The sequence below is a fragment of the Brassica napus genome, chromosome C1, assembly GCF_020379485.1.
Source record: "Brassica napus cultivar Da-Ae chromosome C1, Da-Ae, whole genome shotgun sequence".
NCBI classification, from domain to species: domain Eukaryota; kingdom Viridiplantae; phylum Streptophyta; class Magnoliopsida; order Brassicales; family Brassicaceae; genus Brassica; species Brassica napus.
This window is the reverse complement of record NC_063444.1, coordinates 3,321,237-3,341,858: the sequence shown is the minus strand read 5'-3', so window position 1 is coordinate 3,341,858 and position 20,622 is coordinate 3,321,237. Positions and strand designations below refer to the sequence as shown.

Genomic DNA, 20,622 nt, shown 5'->3' with positions numbered 1-20,622 from the left:
AATGTGTAGAAACAGGGGACTTACAGCAAATGCATTGTCATCAAGAAGGAAAAAAAACCTCCTGACTGCTCCAAACTCATGAAACTGTGGGTTTCGAGGACGAAGCACTGCTTCGTCAGGTTCAATTACAAGGACGTAGATGAATCCACTGACTGTGAGACGATCATGCCACCAATCACACAGAATCGCCATATGTTTCCAAAACACACGCGCAACAACTCCTCTAATAACAGAATATGAGGAAGATGAGAGAGAGAGAGGGAAAGAGGGAAGAAACCTCGCACTGCTTGTATCCGCGGCGGTTGAGCCAGAGACGGAGACACTCCTGATGGATCCTCTTCAACGGATCGTTTGGTCCTTCCGGTGATCGGCAAATCCGGCACAAATCTCCTCCGTCGTCGTCGTCGTCTTTGTCACTTTCTTCCGCCGGGAGAGCTCGATCGTAGCCACCGTCTTCGTTCTCCGCCGTAAAAACGTCCATATTCTCGCGTCTCTCTCTCTCTCTCTCTCTCTCTCTCTCTCTCTCTCTCTCTCTCTCGTCACTAGCTTCTCTAGTCTCTCTCGTCACTTGTTCATGCTAAAGCTTAAAAGGAGCAAATATATATATTTTAAATCAAAATAAATTAAAAAGCGAGCCAGAGGCCGTTTTGACGATTCGTACCGTTCATTGTTTGTTTGTGATAGAAAGTCACTTTCTACTTTGCTTTACCACCGTAAAACTGTAAAATTTCACTTTTTTTTGGACAAGTAAATTCAACCTTTAGTCACAGTAATTTTTTTTTTTGAGCAACAAAGTCACAGTAATTAAAACAGAATTTTCTAGTGTCCCCAACGTGGTTTGATTTTGACGTTCGTGGACTGGGACCTACTAAATTATCCAAATCATTTGACTCCATAATAACATTCTGAAACTGCATTTAATTTATGTACATAATAATATTGAAAACTAGTATATTCTATGTTGATATAACACCATTGGTTTTGGTCGTTTGCATGCTCAGAGATCTTCAGTGAAATCGACCAACCTCTCTCCCACTTTATACCGGTTATCGAATTCGACTTGGTGAAGGTAAACGATGAGGTTACGAACGAGCTTGGCACTAAACCATATGACCATCAAAGCTAGCAACACCGGCCACACGAACCGTTGGACGGTTAAGTTGGCTTCACGTGAGAATCCAAGTACAGGGAACAGAGAAGTCACCATCACGTAGGGGACGCAGAGAGTAATTAGAAGTGTGTTTATCGCCGAGCCGATGACATCTCGAATCAGCCATGTGAAAGGAAGATGGTTGATCCCCACGCTTCTTATTCTTTGAAGCTTTTCTCGCCATGCAACGGTCGCGAAGCAGGTGACTGGTGTGAACATAGTCTGCGAGTAAAAAAAATATAAAGCGGTTACTTGATACTCAAGAAAAAGGAGATGATGATGATAATGTTGAAGTTTCTTACTTACCAAGGCGATACAGATGTGAAGGACGTACAGACCGATCAACCAATCGTGGAGAAAGTTATACACAGGTGATTCGTCTAGCGGAACTTGTGATGGGATGATGATCATAAGGTTGATAAGGAGACCGAGCAAGCCAGGTACCACAAAGATCTGTTCATCCAGGTTTTGCATGTTAATTTATAGATATGTCTCCACAGAAGAAGTAAAATTTTGAGTGTTTGTTACCCATATGGAGAACAACAAGACATTCTGGATCCACTTCATGACATGTTTGAGAAGCAAATCGACTCTTCTCGTCACGATATGGTCATAGACGAAGCATGTGATTTTATAGATTTTCCGCATGATACACAGTCCAATCCAGAAAGCACAAATATCTGCATTGTAAAGATTATATAGAAGCGTAATACTACAAAGAAGAAACGTTTATGAAAGATTGAAGCAAAAAAAAAGAAAGTACAAACCATCGTGTTCGAGTCCGAAGCTTAGCATGTAGAAAGAGATAGAGTGGAAGAACGCTCTCCCAACCAGAACTGGTAAAAGCCATGAATGTTGTACTAACAAGAAACACACTCAAAGCAGCTAGAACCAGCATCAGTCCAATCCTTAGCATAAACCTGAAACTTTTTTAACTTTAATCAAAGTTTTAAATTCTACAACCGAGTGATATTTATTAAATGGGTGTTTACCATTCATCTCTTTGCTCGTTTGTATCCTCTTCACATGTAGTATCCCTCTGAGATCCATAAAAGCTCACCATAGAACCTTCAGCTATGCCAAACGCTAGTCTCACATTATGATTCACACCGTCTCTTCTAACCAAGAAATCACTTAACTTGAGGCAAGAACTGACAGCAACAACCCACTTGTGAACTATTGGTTTGATAGATTGTTTAACAGAGTTGGCTAACCGCATGGGGCAGCATATATAAGCAGCGAGTAAGCCAAGGATAAACTCATCCTTGTAGACCCTGCACCATTTATAACACATTTTTTATTCAAGAATCAAGAAATTAGAAAACAGTGTGTGGTGAGAGCTTTGCCCAAATTTGAGAGGGAAAAAGGACTGGATGGTGAGAGTGATTGTCTTTATCGGTAAGTGGAACACAATCACTACCACTGCTCCATGGAAAGCAAACGCAAAGAGTAGGGAACGTAGATGCAGTTTAGTGATTTTGTAGTTTGGTTATGTGACATCTAAGAGATACCAAAAGGCACGTTTCTGAACAATCTGTCAAAAGGAAGAAGAAGAATAAGAAGCTGAGTAAATTATGAAACAAAGATCAAAACGTTACCTCCTGGATAAGCTTCATGCAAGACAAAGCAACTAGCAAGTACCCAATTCCTACACACCAATGTTTGGCAGCCACGTGTGGATAGTCTGAAACAACCTCAAGCCGTTGAGAAACCGTTGCTCCGGTTAGAGGGAACGTACAGAAATCTATCCAGAAACCAAGCATCCAAGGCAGAAGGATGGTTTTAAAACACAAGATCAATGTATCTTTAACTGACAGTGAAAACCATCTTGTTCTGGTTGGATTCCGAATCAGAGTGAAAACGCTTTTAAGGTAAGCCAACCAAACTGAGAATAGAACTATGTGTCCAACTGTAATCTCAGATATGTTTTCCAAAACCCAACCGTGTGGAGGGACACAGTGTAGGAACACAAAGACAGCTTGGCCAATCAAATAAGGTAACATACAGTCGAGGAAAGACCAAGAGATGTTGATGGCAAGAACCTACAGAGCAAACAAGACCCCATACAAAATTAAAAATATTTTAATTTCAGTAGTATATATTAGAAAATTGTATACAAATTTTTTATTTATCATAATAACTATATATTTTATAAAAACAAATAACTAATGGAGATGATTTCTAACAAACAATTACATATTACATAGTTTAATTAGTTTATTAATATGATATTAACTATGCAAAATAGTTTTTTTTTTTAATTGTGGCCAAGGCATTAAGGTTAAGAGTACTTACAGAAAAAGTGTTGTCATCCAAGAAGAAAAGAAACCTTCTTATGGATCCAAACTCATCAAGCTGTGTGTTTCTTGGAACAAACGCAAGTGCAAGAGGTCCTCTCATAAACATGTCGTGGAAGAAAGGTAACTGCAAGAGCTGATCATGCCACCAATCACAAAGAACCCTCATATACTTCCATAACACAAGCAGAACTCTAGTAACACCCTTATGTCTTAGACCATTCGCTATGAGATGCACACGGCGTAACAACTCGTGTTCTGTTCTTACAAGCTCTTCGTATACTACCCTTAGAACAACGATGAAAGTGATTTCAGTCACTATCTCGACGGTGTAAATAAGACCAAGAAAGAAACATGACAGTTCAAAAACTCTCTTGCTCTCGAGAAAGAACATGCAGTACGAGTGGAAAGTAATCGCCAATAGCCAAGGAAGGATCAGAGTCATGAAACGAAATGCTCTCAGTAGAAGGCTCTTTAAGAGTTCTTGACATGGAAGTCTCTCTGGAGCGTTGTCGGAATAGACCGGAACGATTGAGTAGCTGCGTTTACAAATCTCGCAGTGCTTGCGTCTGCGACGATTGATCCAGAGGAAGATACAGTCAGTATGGACGTACTTGAGAGAGCCACGACATGCACAAGGATGCCTCAACGGATTGTCTGGCTCCTCCGGTGACTGGCAAATCCGGCAAATGTCTACATCTTCGTTTTTCATGTCTTTTGCTTCTGTCTGAACAGCTTCTTTGTTTTCTGTCTCCATTAAAGCTCCTCTTGTATTTCTCTCTTCTCTCTCTCTCTGTGTTTCTCTTCAGCAACTTTGCTTTAGCGGCAAATGAAAATAGGGTTGCCAAAAAGACATGTTCTTATATAAATAAATAAAATGTTTAATGATAGAAAATATATAACGCTTATGATTGGTCGTATGACGTATGGTTCTGTTTCTTGCTTTTATGTTCTTGACAGCTACAGTGTACAGAGTTACAGAGAGTGAGTTTCTTCGTTGCTTCCTCTGAAACCATCTTTATATCTCATTAACTTCTTTTTTTCCTTTCCTTTGAAAGACCAAAGAGATTAAACCATTAAAAAATAAAACTAAAGTTATTTTGTAAAGAAAATGTAGTAGCGAGAATATTTAAAAAACTAGAACATGTTTTGGTTGATCAAGTGGGTTGTTGAAACAATTACCCAATACATGTGGAGTTTTAATTTCTAGGCAGAAGCAAGAGACGTGTCGCACAAGTTTTCACCCAAAGAAAGTAAAAAGGTAAAAGGTGGGGGGGGGGGGAGCAGAGAGTGCGAGAGTGGTGGATTTGTTTTATTCTACCCGAGTGTCAAAAACATTAATAGACTCTCTTTATTATCAAGCCAATACTGAGATGAATATGAATATGAGATGTTTGAGAACGTGGCTTATTAGTAATGTGTCAAAAGTGTATACAGATCACAAACCTACGTGGGGAGAACAAAGAAACGATAACTTAAGCAAAGATGTTTTGTGTGAACAATATAGCCACATATGAGAATCACAGCGTATAAGCTAAAATCCATAGAGATTGCATCCATTATCTTCTTTATCATCATGACTGTCTCCAGTGCGTTGCCCACTTGGTCCGCTATGCCTTGTCCCGAGTTTTCTCGTCTTGAGGCTGAGGAAGGCTCTCCACAATGGCTCAGCAGAACACGTCCAAGAACGATTGTGGCGTCGGTTAAGAGAAGCAAGAAAACGGGTCTGAAGCTTACTATGCTGCTGCCTAAGGAAGAGAACCCGAGGTGAGAGAGTATGACAAGAAGGGCGATCACGAGAGATGAGAACATCCGTGCGTATTCTGACGCATCGATGGCGGCTCCAATGTGATTTGGAGTGATGGTGTTAGCGAAACTGACCAGAGGAGTAAATGCTTGAGAAGCACCCAAATCTACCACTGGTGGGGTTTGAGTGGTTGATGTTGCAGGAGACGGTTGTTGTAGTGTTGTTGAAGCTGAGGCTTCTGCCGATGTCTCGGTGTACTTGTGAGGCTGAAGCGATTCTGCTCTTCTTTGATGGATGATATGATTCACGTTATCAAACAAAGCATCGGAGGTGTTTTCCTGATGGCTTGTGAAAGCTGCAATGCAATAACTAGAATCATCAAAAACCAATGCACGCACTAACTAGTCCCTACGTTTTTCTAAATATGCTTATAAGAGACTGGAATCAACAACATATAAATGATGCTAACACATGCTTCTCTACCAAATACATTTATCACGATTCATTTTCAAAATATAACAAGTTAAGCAAGCGAAAGACACATTGTGAGTACGTGGATAGAGGAAGTAAATCAGTGTAAGGAAGTGTAAAGAAACATTGAAAAAGATCATTCACAGCCAGTGGGTTCCTTCAGTCTTTTATCTCATGTACACTAGGCCTATGATAAGTTCTTAATCGCGTCCACTGATCCAGAAAAGAACCTTCTAAAACCTCTTAATGCAGAAATAAGCAAGACTGTCATCACTTCTATAAATTTTCAATTTGTGTACAAAACTCAACCAAGTCATAAAGACCAAATACATCTCACCAAAATCATATAAGTTCAAACTCTTCCTTAGATATTTGATCCAAAAAAAAACTGAGGCACAGAGAAGTTACAACAGCGTAAATTTCGTGGCACACTCTAGCCGTCACTGAACCACACAAATAAAGAATTTCAAAGAGTAGCAAAGAAAACCTTCAAGGAGCGAAGTGACTTGAGCACAAATAGAGAACAGCAAAAACAGGTTCAGAACGGATACAATACAACCTTTATTAAGATATAATTTCAGCTTAAGCCAAGTAGATTCTCCCTGAAAATCAGGATTTTTAGCTGCTTCACTTTCCAACAACTACTTGGTTGACACAGTATACACTACAAGATATAATCTTTAGATAACTATGCGTCTCATTTCGCGTTACAAAATATTTAGTTATCGACCCTAGACAATATTTCAAACATCCAACGGTTCAATCCGGGTTATACCATATCATAGTTGCATACATTAACTCCACACTGTAACTAGCCAGACACATAACATTTTGGTCAAAGAAGCAAACTTGATTACTCCCTATGCTTCTACACCATCATCTTATAGCACGAAGCTCAAGATAATGGCATGGCTTAGCACATCATCATCATCACCCAATGTTCCGAAAAGCAAGATGCAATTGCAAATACACACACAAACAATAACGGAAATCTGAACTTAACACACAAGGAGAGAACGCGAAATGGAACCTGTTTCTCGATCAGTACGTATCTGATCACGAGGCGGAACCGTGTCGTCTGTAGGGAGATGAGATTCAGAAAGAGAAGTGGGATCGGAAGAAGGCGGAGGAGGAGGAGGAGGAGGAACGTCGTTGATCTGACCAGTGATAAAGGCCAAGCGATCGGATCCTCTTTCTAAAATCTTCCGCCTCCTCGCTTCTCTGCTGCTCGACGCCATTGCCAGTTGAATTCTTGTCTTCGGTCGGAGCGAGGAACAGGAAGGCCTTTTTTTTTTTTTTTTTTTTTTTGTGAAACGAGGAACAAGAAGCCAGTTCTGTCGATATGTCGGATTGATCCTTCTAAAACGCGAATTTAAACGCTAAACGTCAGTAAACGAGTTGGTCGCGTTTGAAGTAATGGGCTTAATGGGCTAATTTAAATGAGCCCAAATGCCGCCAATTTTATTTATCCCAAAGTAGCGTGTAGAGAATAAAATGTTGACATAGTGACACCAAAAGAATTTATTCTCTCCACATTGCACCCAATAAGAAACAAGAGAAGTCTTTCTCTCTCTCTCTCTCTGGAGACCAACAAGTAAACAAAAAGAGCGTTACCTCCACGCGACCACCACCAACGAGAAAGAAAGAAAGACCCTTCCTTTTTTTAAATATTCAATCGCCCACCGTTTTCTCATTCACCTAGTCAGTGAGAGATAGAGAGATAGTAGAGAGAGAGAGAGAGATGCAGTCGCTGCAGGAGAAGGCATCGGCATGGAGCGGCGTGGATCAGGCTGACGCGTTCGCCATAGACGAGTCCAATCTGTTCGAAAAGCTCGGTCTTCAGAGCTTCATCAACCTCTCCACCAACTTCTACACCAGGTTTCTTAATCTCCTTTATGTGTGCTTTCTCTGGATTACAATTGGAACTGTGAATTCTTATTACAGAACTAAAGTCCACTGTCTGCTTTGTGTTCTGCTTTGAAAAAGTCTTTTACTTTATTCTTTAAGAGACTTTTTTGGGTAATGCTTCCACTTATGGACCTGTGTTTTTAAGTGGGTTCTTGTTTATTGTATAGAGTATATGATGATGACGAAGAAGAATGGTTTTGGTTCATTTCTGTTTTGACAAAGTCTTTTACTTTTTATTCTCTAGAGACTTCTTTTGGGTAATGCTTCCACTTTTGGACCTGTGTTCTTGTAGGGTATATGATGATGAAGAAGAAGAATGGTTTCGATCCATGTTTGCTAACTCTAAGAAAGAAGATGCCATTCAGAACCAATATGAGTTCTTTGTTCAGCGTATGGGAGGCCCTCCTCTCTATTCTCAAAGGAAAGGTTACGTCTTTTTACATCTGGATTCTTCTTCCTTTACAATAAATGATGTGGTTCAAGTTTGTTCGACTTGATTAGTGTTTTATAAGCTTGACTGATAGTCTTAGCTCAGTTTCATTCTTTTATTTTTTTGTCACTTTGGTGAAACATTTAGTCTCCCTTGTGGTTCTCACTTAGTACAGAAGACACTCACTTATGTATCATTGTATAACCATTGGCATAATAATATAAATGCACTAATGTGAGTTGGGTTTGACTGAGTATGACTTGGCATCTGCCAGACTCTTGCTTATTTTGTTGCCATTGATCTTCCTGTGTAGGTCACCCTGCTCTGATTGGTCGTCACCGTCCATTTCCGGTGACTCATGAAGCTGCAGAGAGATGGCTGCAGCATATGCAAAATGCTATGGACGAGTCGGTTGACATTGACCAGGACTCTAAAGTCAAAATGATGAATTTCTTCAGGTAACACAACACCATCTTTCTTTCTCAAACTCAAAAGTTTGTAAATTCAGAAACCAATAAAGTCAAATTGATGAGAGAGTCTGATAAACTTATGGATTCTGCACATGTGTTAGCGAGCAAATGTATTAAGTATTGCTGCTTTTGATCTGTTTCAGGCACACTGCCTTCTTCCTTGTGGCTGGAAACGAGTTGCAGAATCAGAATCAGAATCAGAACAACCAAGTTGCGTGTAAACACGCTGCCACTAAACCAGCAGAAGAGTAATTTTAACAACAGCATTCTTGTTTGTTATAGTTTTACCGTTTCATTCAAAAAGTACACAGACTCGAGGAATATTGGTCGTTCTTCTAAAAGCTATGCAAGAGATATATAGGACTGGTCTCGGCTCTTAATGCGATATATCACTCTTCTTTAGATGGAATGACACATTTTAAGATTCGAATAAAGATGTATTACAAGTTTTACTTCTTCCAATGTCTCATATAGTATCCAACACTCTAAAGGAGAATAATCCTCAACCATCATATGGATGAAAAGCCTAAAATGTTTACATTTTAAGAGACCAAAAGTCCACATCATTTGAGTATTAACAAGATGCTATCAACTTCAAGAATTTGAAATGTAAATAAACATTTGATGCTCCATGAGTTAGTTAGTTATTCTTCAAATATACAGCAGCTTAAAGATTCATGTAAACAATGATGCTCCACGAGTTTCAAAAGCGCAGTGTCTTTTCTCCCTAAAGTTTGTATTTTTAAATCGATGTTCGTATATAATAAGTATACCAAAGCCAAAAACTTTTATGGTTCAAACTGAAAAATAGGAGCGAAAACCAAAAGAAAAAAAAAACAGAGAGCTGTGTGTGTATAGAAGGGGGAGGAAATCAAAAATTCAAACGCTAGGGATTCTATATTTCTCTACATCTGGGGATGCTCTCCTCACTCCTTCGCTGCTGAAATCGCCGACTAGGGTTTTCCTTTTTCCTCTGATCTCCGGCGGTTATTCTTCTTCTTCTTCATCCGCCCATGGACTCAGATTCCTCTAGATCGCGGATTGACCAGGTCCGTATTCTCTTATTCTCTTTGATTCTTCTTCCTCTTTTTTTCTCCGTTTTTACTCGTGTGTAAGCTCGCGCTTGCTGCGACATCTTAAAGTTTCTCACGACTTCGAGAATTCGTGTTTGGAATCTGACCTTTATCGATGCAAAGGGACGAACTTTATAGAGTGTTTGATTCATTCGATTGTTTTTAAGAAGACCTATGCGTTGAATCGAGAACCCATTTTTGCTGAAATCCCATGATTATTTGATTTTCTTTTTTTCACTATGAGTTAGTTATGGTTTTTAGTTATGGATTTTCCATCAATTAGGTTAAAGAATTGATTTTTGGACTTTTTTCTTTAGTCAAACTATCAACAGTGGAGTTAGTTATGAACTTATGATGGATGAGAAGTTTGCATAAAGAGAGAGTTTTGTGATATTGAAGCTAATGTGTGTGTTTCCTATGTTGCTTGTTACTGTACTTCTAGTTCTATGTTTCGAAGAAGAGGAAACACCTCTCACCAAATTTAAAGTCTGGGAGAAACGAGAAAAATGCGAAGGTGACTGGAGAAAGGTCTCCTGGAGACAAAGGCACTTTGGACAGTTACTTGAAACCATCCCTGGATGACAAGAGCACTTCCAATAGTGCGTTGCAGGCGAAGCAGAAAGCGTTTACGAAAAAATTGGATCTGGAGGTTTCTCGCCCCCCTTATGCTGGTGAAAGTATACATCCACCCCTGCCTAAACCTGCAAGTGCTGAAAGTTCTAAAGGAGCTGAAGGGGGTTTGAACCGGGGAGGATCTCAAGTCTTGCCTAAAGAAGGTGTTGCTACAGCCGAGAATCATGCACCAGATGTTTTGCTCTGTGCCAACCAGAAAGATAATTCGGAATTAAGAGACTTTGCTACTGGTTTTTTGTCCTTGTATTGTAGGTAATATGCCTTGATTGTGTCTATCATGTCTGAATAAATTGTTTTGAGATTTTAGAGGGGTTTTTAAAATTGTGCCTGTGTGCTTTTTGCAGTGAAGTGCGGTCTGTTGTTGGCTCACCTACACGTCAGAAGGCAAACGAATTGAAGCGTTGCGGCAGTTCTTCGTTACTTGCTCAAGATATGCAAATTTCTCACAAGAGGCGTTGTGATTCCGCAAATATACCATCACTAGATGCACCTGCATATCCTCTCGGTAGTAAGCCAGTGTCAGTTGCTAATATTGTTGATAAAAGAGATAAATCTGTTCCAGACCCTACGAAGAAGGTATAAATGGAACTAACAGTTATGGTTACTTGTCTTCCTGCTAAAACTGATTCATTTTAGATTATCTGATGCCTCTGCTCTAATATATTCACAGATTCCAAGGAATGAATCTGTTGAAATTCCAATGGGCTTGAGGAAGTGTACTAAGGCACCAGAACCATCTGCTCATCTAACTGAATGCCGCACGCCTGGATCAGCCGTTAAATCATGTCATGTTGGAACCCCTAAGTCAGGAAGTGGTAGCTCAATTTTCTCTCCTGGAGATTCTTTCTGGAATGAAGCAATTCAATTTGCTGATGGTTTGTCAGTGCCAACTGAGAACTCTGATTCCGTAGAAGCTAAAGACGGAGACAAAGAAGATAACTGCAATGACAACTTAAAGAGAAGTTTAGATTTAGATGAAAGCAGAGTAAAGGATAAAGATGCCACTGGCTATTCAAAGGTCGCGGAGAAGCATGGGAGAGATTTCAATAAAGAAGTATCTCCGCTCCCTGTCAAAAACCTGGAACTTTTGTTTCAAGATAGAAAAGCAAATGGAAGCACCCGAGAGCAATGTACTTCATTTGATCAAAACAACATTACTCGAGGAAGCAGTAGGATCTCTCAATCTGCTTTGGTTGATAATAGAGGATGTGGAAGTCTTGATGTTGCAAATAAAAATTTGATAGGCAAAGTGTATCCAGATCCTGAAGAAAATAAAGTTGTAGTGTGCGTAGACAACAATAATGTGAGATCTGTCCCTGCGATAAGCAACATGAGGAAATCAGCTGATTCTAGTGAATCCGAAGAAAGTCAGACTCCTTCAAGCTATTATCATAAGAAAGATGGTTTAAGTCTTAGCACCTGGCTTCCCTCAGAAGTTTGCAGCGTATACAATAAGAAAGGAATATCTAAACTCTATCCATGGCAGGTACATAATTATTAGTTGATGTGTGTATTGTTTATTTGTCAACTATATTTAAATTACAGTTGATCAATATTTTCAGTGTCCCTACTCCTATAGATAGATAGATGTGTATATGCTTCTCCATTGCAGTGTAGTAAGTGTAAAGTAGTTCAGAGCCCGTAACTAGTATTTGTCATCCAAAATTAATCGGCTCTTGTTGCGTTCTTCCTTTCATGGCAGTTATTATATCATTTATGGAGTGTTTTTTTTTTTTCATGCAGTATATTTTGTTTATCTTTTTTGTTTTATATGTTTCATGGGTTTGTGCGGAAAACTGATTAGCAATTTTTATTCTCGACTCTGTTCTTAGTTTTTGTATATATACTCTCTTAAGTTTCTGCCACTTATTGTAGAATGACCTTTTTCAACATTCTGATACACAGTTATAGCTTCTTAGGCGGGTATCGTATCTGAAAGAACTTCCTATTCTGTCTATATTGCCTGTTTTTGTGTATGTTATTGCTTCTGATGTTTGACTAGCTGAATACAAATTGTTATAAAATTTTCTAGGTCGAGTGTCTCCAGGTAGATGGTGTTTTACAGAAAAGGAATCTGGTCTACTGTGCTTCTACAAGGTATCTTCATGGTTTGCCATGAATCTGCCAATTAAAAGTTTACTTCTTTTCATACATTATTGATCTCACTAGCAGGCGTCTATCTGACAAGAATGTATGCTCAATTTCAAAACCATGGTATTTGTGCAGTGCTGGTAAAAGTTTTGTTGCAGAAGTCTTGATGCTGCGCCGGGTCATAACAACTGGAAAAATGGCATTGCTTGTGCTACCTTATGTATCCATTTGCGTTGAGAAGGTTTCTTTTATTAGTCTCTCCCAGCATCCTACACGTTTTATAATATTTGTTTCTTTTAATTTAGCCATATAACAATTGGATGCAGGCGGAACACCTTGAGGTCCTTCTTGAACCACTTGGTAAGCATGTTCGTAGTTACTATGGAAATCAAGGCGGTGGAACTCTTCCTAAAGGCACTTCTGTGGCTGTCTGCACGATTGAGAAGGCAAACTCTTTGATAAATCGCTTGCTTGAAGAGGGTCGTTTGTCTGACCTTGGGATAATTGTTATAGATGAGCTGCACATGGTACGGTTTTCACATATCTCCTCTAAATAGATCTCGAACAAGCTTATAACTGTCTGACACTATCTTTATTTTCTTCGTACTCTACCTTCGCATATTTAATAATGAATGCAATAAAGGAACCTGTTGCGCATGGTTTATACAGGTGGGCGACCAACATAGGGGTTATCTTTTGGAACTTATGCTGACGAAACTTCGTTATGCTGCCGGTGAAGGCAGTTCAGAGTCAAGTAGTGGTGAGAGTTCAGGGAGTAGCAGTGGAAAGAATGATCCTGCTCATGGCTTACAAATTGTGGGTATGAGTGCTACAATGCCGAATGTCGGAGCAGTTGCTGACTGGCTTCAAGTAAGATAAAAATCACTATTCTATATATATATATATATACATACATGTGTGTATTAAGATCACTCAGTTACATGACACTTCTCTCTAAACATATAGGTATTCATATATAGATGTGTAGACGTCCATGTCTAAGGAACTATAAGAATGTGATATGAAATTGCACAGAATACTGTTCGTGATTGTTAATAACTGTTACGTTTTCTTTAAAATGAAGACCTGTGTATCTCCAGATCTCTTAAATGGATGATGGTTTTTTGTAGTTATTTTCGGAAGATAGAAGAACTCTGTAATTTATTGTGGCCTTTTTAATCAGAACTTATTGTGGTTTTACATGTTGAAAGGCAGCTTTATATCAGACCGAGTTTCGACCAGTTCCGCTAGAGGAGTATATTAAAGTTGGTAACATCATCTATAATAAAAAGATGGAAGTTGTGAGGACTTTACCAAAAGCTGCTGATATTGGAGGAAAAGACCCAGACCATATTATTGAGCTTTGTAACGAGGTAATGGCGTTTGCGAGTTAAGGTCTTGATTAATTACTTTCCTTTTCTGTAGGTTTTTTATTAGACATGTACTCAATTTTGTTTCAAGAACGAAAACTCAGATGTTATATCACAATCCAGATTGTCCAAGAGGGAAATTCAGTGCTGATATTTTGCTCAAGTCGAAAAGGATGTGAATCAACTGCTAAGCATATTGCAAAGCTCATTAAAAAAGTGCTTATAGACGTAGATGGTGAAAATAGCGAGTTTATGGATATCACATCTGCTATTGATGCCTTGCAAAGGTCTCCATCTGGAGTGGATCCTGTACTAGAAGAAACTCTTCCCTCTGGGGTTGCCTACCACCATGCTGGTCTTACAGTATGTATACCCAATCCATTTGCCGTATATGTTTTCTTGACCTGGCTGTATTTGATAACGAATATGTGATTCATTTGCTATTTTCATTTGAGATGGTGAATATTACGCGAAGTGAATATCTTCCTGTATTAGCACTAAATAGGCTAATTTATTTGTATAACAGGTAGAAGAAAGAGAGATAGTTGAGACCTGTTACCGTAAGGGTCTTGTACGTGTCTTAACAGCTACATCCACTCTGGCGGCGGGGGTTAACTTGCCTGCAAGGAGAGTCATTTTCCGGCAACCAATGATTGGCCGTGATTTTCTTGATGGAACAAGGTACAAGCAAATGTCTGGTCGGGCTGGGCGGACTGGGATTGATACAAAAGGAGAAAGTGTATGCCTTTAATTTCTATAGAATAATAATGTTATAATTTATATTTCTTGTTTGGAGTGGTCCACGGTCTAGGCTTTTGATTCTTGTTCTAAATTTTTAAATCTTTCCAGGTGTTGATTTGCAAACCAGGAGAACTCAAACGAATAATGGCGCTTCTGAATGAGAGCTGCCCACCTTTGGAGTCTTGTTTATCTGAAGACAAGAATGGAATGACTCATGCAATATTAGAAGTTGTTGCAGGTGGAATTGTTCAGACTGCCAAAGATATACACCGCTACGTTAGGTGTACTCTTCTGAATTCTACAAAACCCTTTCAAGATGTGGTCAAATCAGCTCAGGATTCCCTTCGGTGGCTGTGTCACAGAAAATTTCTTGAGTGGAATGAAGAGACAAAGTTATACACTACAACACCCCTTGGACGTGGATCTTTTGGCAGTTCACTCTGCCCAGAGGAGTCACTTGTAATTTAATCTGACTTCCATAATTAACAATGCATTTTATATAGTATTAAGCATGCTTGACGTGTATGTAATTGGTGCTTCTGCAGATAGTGCTGGATGATCTTCTAAGATCACGTGAAGGACTAGTTATGGCTTCTGATTTACATTTGGTTTACTTAGTCACACCAATTAATGTTGGTGTTGAACCAAACTGGGAATTGTATTATGAACGGTTTATGGAACTGTCTCCTTTAGAACAGGTAAGCATGTACTCTCTGGTAATATATGGCATTATTATGTGCTGATAAGCAATAGTTATGTTGTCAGATAACTTTTTTATGCTGATGCTGTTACTTGATCTCACAATTTTCAGTCTGTTGGCAATAGAGTTGGAGTGCTCGAACCTTTTCTGATGCGCATGGCACATGGTGCAACAGTGCGCACTCTAAACAAACCACAAGATGTAAAGAAGAATTTGCGTGGAGAATATGACAATCGTCATGGTTCAACGAGCAGTAAGATGCTTTCAGATGAACAGATGCTTCGAGTGTGCAAACGATTTTTTGTTGCCCTCATCTTGTCAAAATTGGTTCAGGTGGCTCCCCTACAGCTTCTTTCTTTCTTGTTTATCTTTGCTAAGCTTCTTATTTTGGTTCATATATAAACCCGTTGCAGCTTGCACGATCACGTATACTCCAAGATATTCTCTTAAACTGTTTCTTTTTGAACTATGAAATGCAGGAAGCTTCTGTATCTGAGGTTTGTGAAGCCTTTAAAGTGGCTAGAGGTATGGTTCAAGCGCTACAGGAGAACGCTGGAAGGTTTTGTTCCATGGTTTCAGTGTTCTGTGAAAGGCTTGGATGGCATGATCTGGAAGGCTTAGTTGCCAAACTCCAGAACCGTGTATCATTTGGTGTTAGGGCTGAAATTGTTGAACTTACTAGCATTCCATATATAAAGGTACTTGTAACTTCCAGAAACTTGTAGCTACGATATGAGTGTTGTTGACAAAGATAGCTTTCGGTGCTGAATAAATAGGGTTCAAGAGCGAGAGCATTGTACAAAGCTGGCTTGCGTACATCTCAGGCGATAGCAGAAGCATCTATCCCTGAAATTGTCAAAGCCCTCTTTGAATCTTCAGCGTGGGCAACAGAAGGTAATTCAATTTTCTTAAGACAGTTTAGATTGATGTTTTGTTACCTCATTGAGGTGTCTCTCCAGCTTATATAAGGAATGATAAGTTGGCCATTTGTTGAAAAAAATATTCTATCCCATTTCATCTAATGTGCTCGAGTTGATATGGTGTACAAGGTACTGGACAGAGAAGGATACAGTTGGGATTAGCCAAGAAAATCAAGAATGGGGCGCGCAAAATTGTTCTTGAGAAAGCAGAAGAGGCGAGGGCTGCTGCATTCTCTGCCTTTAAATCGCTTGGTCTGGATGTTCATGACCTGTCTAATCCATTGCCGTTGGCTCCTGCTAGTAGTCTCAATGGACTAGTAACTATTGAAAGAGACATTTCCAGAGGCATTGTTGCTCCCAATGGACTACAACATGTTCCAGGACAATCAAGCATGGTGGGGCACATGGAACGTGGAAACTTTGACACGGATAATCACAGAGAAAAGCCAAGGGATGTATCTGGTGCTGCCTTAGGAGTTTCATCAGAAGTTAACTTGACCGATCCTCTTCCTGACTTTCAACCTACAGAAACTACAGTTGGCACTGATGGGACTAATGCTGCCAGTGATGACAGAGATATCAGAAATGAAAATAATACTGAGCAGCAGTTGACGAGGAATGCCGTTACTCCTCTTAGTAATAAGGATAATGCAGGTGAAAAGGGTCCAATAACTGCAGGAAATATTCGTGGCGGATTTGTCTCTTTCCTGGAACTCTGGGAATCTGCTGGGGAATTTTTCTTTGATATCCACTTTAATAAACTACAAGGCTTGAATTCCCGCATCTCTTATGAGATACATGGAATTGCGATCTGCTGGGATAGCTCTCCTGTTTACTATGTCAATCTTAACAAGGACCTTCTCAGCCTGGAATGTGCAGAAAAGCTTTCCAAGGATGCTGCTATTGGCAAGAAAGAGGCTTTGGGTACCGATGTTATAAAATCTAGGTGGAACAGAATCAGAAATATAATGGGGAATGAAAAGACGAGAAAGTTCACATGGAATTTGAAAGTCCAGATTCAAGTGCTCAAGAGTCCTGCTATTTCAATCCAAAGATGCACTCGCCTGAATCTTGCAGAAGGGATCAGGGATCTTGAGTTGGTGGATGGATCTTGGTTAATGATGCCTCAGCTTACCATAAACCACACCATTGACATGAGCATCGTGACATGGATTCTTTGGCCAGATGAGGAAAGATACTCAAATCCAAACATAGATAAGGTAATTCTAGATTGATAACTGGCAGAGTGAATTTAATATCATATCTCTCCTGATGATGGTGTTATATATTTTATTCTTTTGTTGGTAGTATATTTGATCAAAAAAAAAGTTTCTAAAACTGTTATAGGAGGTAAAGAAAAGACTATCACCAGAGGCAGCTGAAGCTGCAAATCGCAGTGGCCGGTGGAGGAATCAGATACGAAGGGTTGCCCACAATGGTTGCTGCAGACGGGTTGCTCAAACGCGAGCCCTTTGTTCAGCTCTTTGGAAGATCCTTGTCTCCGAAGAACTTCTTGAAGCACTCACAACCACTGAAATGCCGCTGGTATGTCCCCTTTAAATGCTCTTTTCATTTGGAAGTTTATCTAAATTTCACCAGCATCCGGTTTTACTCTGGTAAGTAGTTGTTATTGCGGCAGCATAATGCATTCATTCTGTGTTTCAGGTCAATGTCCTTGCAGACATGGAGCTGTGGGGTATAGGCGTCGATATAGAGGGATGCCTTGGTGCACGGAATATATTGCGGGATAAGCTGCGGTCCCTTGAGAAGAAAGCATTTGAATTAGCTGGCATGACATTTTCATTGCACAACCCAGCTGATATTTCAAATGTGCTGTTTAAACAGTTGAAGTTGCCCATACCGGAAACCCAAAATAAAGGGAAAATTCATCCAAGTACTGATAAGCAGTGCTTGGATCTTTTAAGGTATTGCAAAGAGCTAATTGCTTTTCCTTACAATGTCATCTCTTTTCATCACTAAGGATAACTGATTTTTTGAGGTATTTTCAGCAGTAAGGTTTTATATAGAACATGTGCTTACTTGGGAATATGATTTTGTCCCAGGAATGAGCATCCTATTGTCCCAATTATCAAAGAGCACCGGACGTTGGCAAAGCTCTTAAATTGTACACTTGGATCAATTTGTTCACTTGCCAAACTACGCTTGAGCACGCAAAGGTACACTTTGCATGGACACTGGCTTCAAACATCAACTGCAACTGGGCGGCTTTCCATAGAGGAGCCTAATCTCCAAGTATGACTTCTACTATGTTTCCTTTTTCATTCTATCATGTATCCAAAAAATCAATGACCGTGTTACTTTTCTGCAGTCTGTTGAGCATGAAGTAGAGTTCACACTGGACAAAAATGGAACGGAAGTAAATTCAGATTCTGACCGCTACAAAGTCAATGCACGTGATTTCTTTGTTCCTACTCAGGTAAATTAGTAATTTCTAAAAATTTTGTATCTTGGTCTTCAAGCCGACAAGACAAAGCATATTTGTCAAAAAAAGAGTTGTGCAATTGAAAGCATTTATTTCCTCCAAAAAGACTGAATATGATTATCTATTTTATTTTTTTACCACAGGAAAATTGGTTACTCTTGACGGCAGATTATTCTCAGATAGAGTTGCGGCTTATGGCACATTTTTCTAGAGATCCCTCGTTGATTGCACAGCTTAGTCAGCCAGAAGGTGATGTCTTTACAATGATAGCTGCCAAATGGACTGGGAAGAACGAGGATTCTGTTAGTCCGCATGATAGAGATCAGACCAAAAGATTGATCTATGGAATTCTATATGGAATGGGTGCAAACAGGCTTGCGGAACAGCTTGAACGCAGCTCAGATGAAGCCAAGGAGAAAATCAGAAGCTTCAAAAGTTCTTTCCCTGCAGTCACCTCTTGGCTTAACGAAACAGTTTCATTTTGCCAGGAAAAAGGGTGAGTATGTTTTACTTATCTTCATCAATGCTTATTATACTTATATTACTGCAATATTTCATTTATACCTTGATCAATTTTCTTCAATCTCCCTCGGCTTTGCTTTACAGTCTGGTCAACGAATTGATCAGCTTCATGTGGAGACCTCAAGTCTAGTAGTTCCTTCTATGTTTTGCTTTGAATACAGTCCACGGCCCCTTTGCATTGTATTCGGTCTTTGGAATTTTCAGCTTTATAATTAATTGGGTTGCTTATTTATGAGCTATGATTACAATGCAAGAACATCTTTGGATATGCAGGTACATTCAGACTCTCAAGGGAAGAAGAAGATTCTTGTCGAAAATTAAATTTGGGAATGCCAAAGAGAAATCTAAGGCTCAAAGACAAGCTGTAAATTCTGTGTGCCAGGTCCGACCTTGTTTCTTCCTTTCCTTTTCCCTTACACTTCATGTTATGCTGTGACGTCTAATAAGACACTTTACCAGATCTATCTATTTAGTATAAAAATGTATGATCTTCCCTTTTTGGTCTTTCGCTGTTGGTGACAGTTATAAGAAGTCTCATTTCATTCAATATGAATACTCAAAAATGGATTCCTGAACATTTGCTTACAGACCATATAATGTTTACCTGGTTTGTGTTTTCATTCAGGGCTCTGCTGCTGATATAATCAAGATTGCGATGATAAACATATATTCTACAATTTCTGAGGATATTGATAGTGCAGCATCTAGTTCTTCAACTGAAACTAGGTTTCACGTGTTGAAGGGACGATGCCGGATTCTTCTACAGGTGAGAGTTGTCCACCGTTTTTATAGCTTGAGTTATGTTGTTTCTTTCCATAATTTATATCTTTATACTTTTCTCCTGCACGTTAACATATTCTTTTTCACATTATGATGCAGGTACATGATGAACTTGTGCTGGAAGTTGATCCTTCTTACGTGAAAGAAGCTGCAATGCTGCTACAATCCAGCATGGAAAATGCGGTTTCACTTCTCGGTATGTTCCTTTTTATGCGATGTATACATGTAAATCATATGTTGACTTGATTGATTGTGTTGTGTATTTTCAGTCCCTCTACATGTGAAACTGAAGGTTGGGAAAACATGGGGTTCTTTAGAGCCGCTGCAGGCTGATTAAGACATCAACAAAATCTCAGTTGTCTTTAAATCTCTATTTGAGAGCTTCAGATTGTTTGACCAAGTCGCTCACATGCGTATTTGATGACTCGAAATGTTCCCACATCCACAGCTTGACTCAAGGCAATGCTCTGTTTCAATCTTTCTTGTGCTTGAAGATGGAAGTGGAGAGGCTCAGGACCATTCCAAAGGAATTTTTCGGATGCTGTGTTCAGAGTGCTCTCCTTATCAGATTCAAAGAGACTGTAAAGTTACAAACTTACAACCATTAGCAGATAGTTTTACTTAGACAATGACTTTAACATGACCAAATTCATATGGAAAGATTAGAAAATGTAATTTTTTTTCTGTAAATACATAGTTTTTCTATATGTACTCATTGCTCAAAAAGAGTAAATATAATTGTTGATTATGCTCTGTGATTTAATTTAGTATGCTTCAGATAGATGCAATTAATGTACATTAACACATTTTGTTTATTTAATTTAGTGGGCTTTAGATTCTGTGGACTGTGTCCGCCACTTAATAGAACAAACCGTC

General features: G+C 39.3%; 3 protein-coding genes and 1 pseudogene across 4 annotated transcripts; 2 read left to right on the top strand and 2 right to left on the bottom strand.

Moving 5' to 3' along the window:
* Positions 1–838: 838 nt before the first annotated feature.
* LOC106374214 lies at positions 839–4,716 on the bottom strand (annotated as a pseudogene).
* Positions 4,717–4,838: 122 nt separating this feature from the next.
* LOC106372803 lies at positions 4,839–7,013 on the bottom strand. Its single transcript, XM_048745207.1, has 2 exons — positions 6,696–7,013; positions 4,839–5,549 (listed from the first exon to the last, which is right to left on the bottom strand). The coding sequence occupies exons 1-2, from the start codon at positions 6,901–6,903 to the stop codon at positions 4,894–4,896; spliced, it is 864 nt and encodes a 287-aa protein (XP_048601164.1). The 5' UTR covers positions 6,904–7,013; the 3' UTR covers positions 4,839–4,893.
* Positions 7,014–7,217: 204 nt separating this feature from the next.
* Positions 7,218–8,929, top strand: LOC106375336 (two-on-two hemoglobin-3). The gene is made up of 4 exons (XM_013815215.3): positions 7,218–7,543; positions 7,866–7,999; positions 8,317–8,461; positions 8,617–8,929. Exons 1-4 carry the CDS (start codon positions 7,407–7,409, stop codon positions 8,723–8,725), a joined length of 525 nt encoding a protein of 174 aa, XP_013670669.2. The 5' UTR covers positions 7,218–7,406; the 3' UTR covers positions 8,726–8,929.
* A 338-nt stretch (positions 8,930–9,267) lies between these two features.
* LOC106375334 (helicase and polymerase-containing protein TEBICHI) lies at positions 9,268–20,494 on the top strand. Of its 2 annotated transcripts, XM_022694509.2 has the most exons (26): positions 9,268–9,522; positions 9,989–10,431; positions 10,524–10,755; positions 10,850–11,665; positions 12,212–12,276; positions 12,406–12,511; positions 12,597–12,797; positions 12,940–13,140; positions 13,482–13,643; positions 13,764–14,003; positions 14,167–14,379; positions 14,490–14,840; positions 14,927–15,079; positions 15,193–15,414; positions 15,561–15,779; positions 15,858–15,975; positions 16,131–17,221; positions 17,349–17,546; positions 17,667–17,926; positions 18,065–18,254; positions 18,331–18,438; positions 18,588–18,940; positions 19,240–19,348; positions 19,592–19,732; positions 19,846–19,942; positions 20,016–20,494. In XM_022694509.2, exons 1-26 carry the CDS (start codon positions 9,487–9,489, stop codon positions 20,081–20,083), a joined length of 6,393 nt encoding a protein of 2,130 aa, XP_022550230.2. In that variant the 5' UTR covers positions 9,268–9,486; the 3' UTR covers positions 20,084–20,494. The 2 variants fall into 2 exon arrangements, 1 of the variants encoding a protein (XP_022550230.2); XR_007318295.1 differs by lacking the exons at positions 19,846–19,942; positions 20,016–20,494 and adding an exon at positions 19,051–19,146 and having other exon boundaries at positions 19,592–19,698.
* The last annotated feature ends 128 nt before the right edge of the window (positions 20,495–20,622 follow it).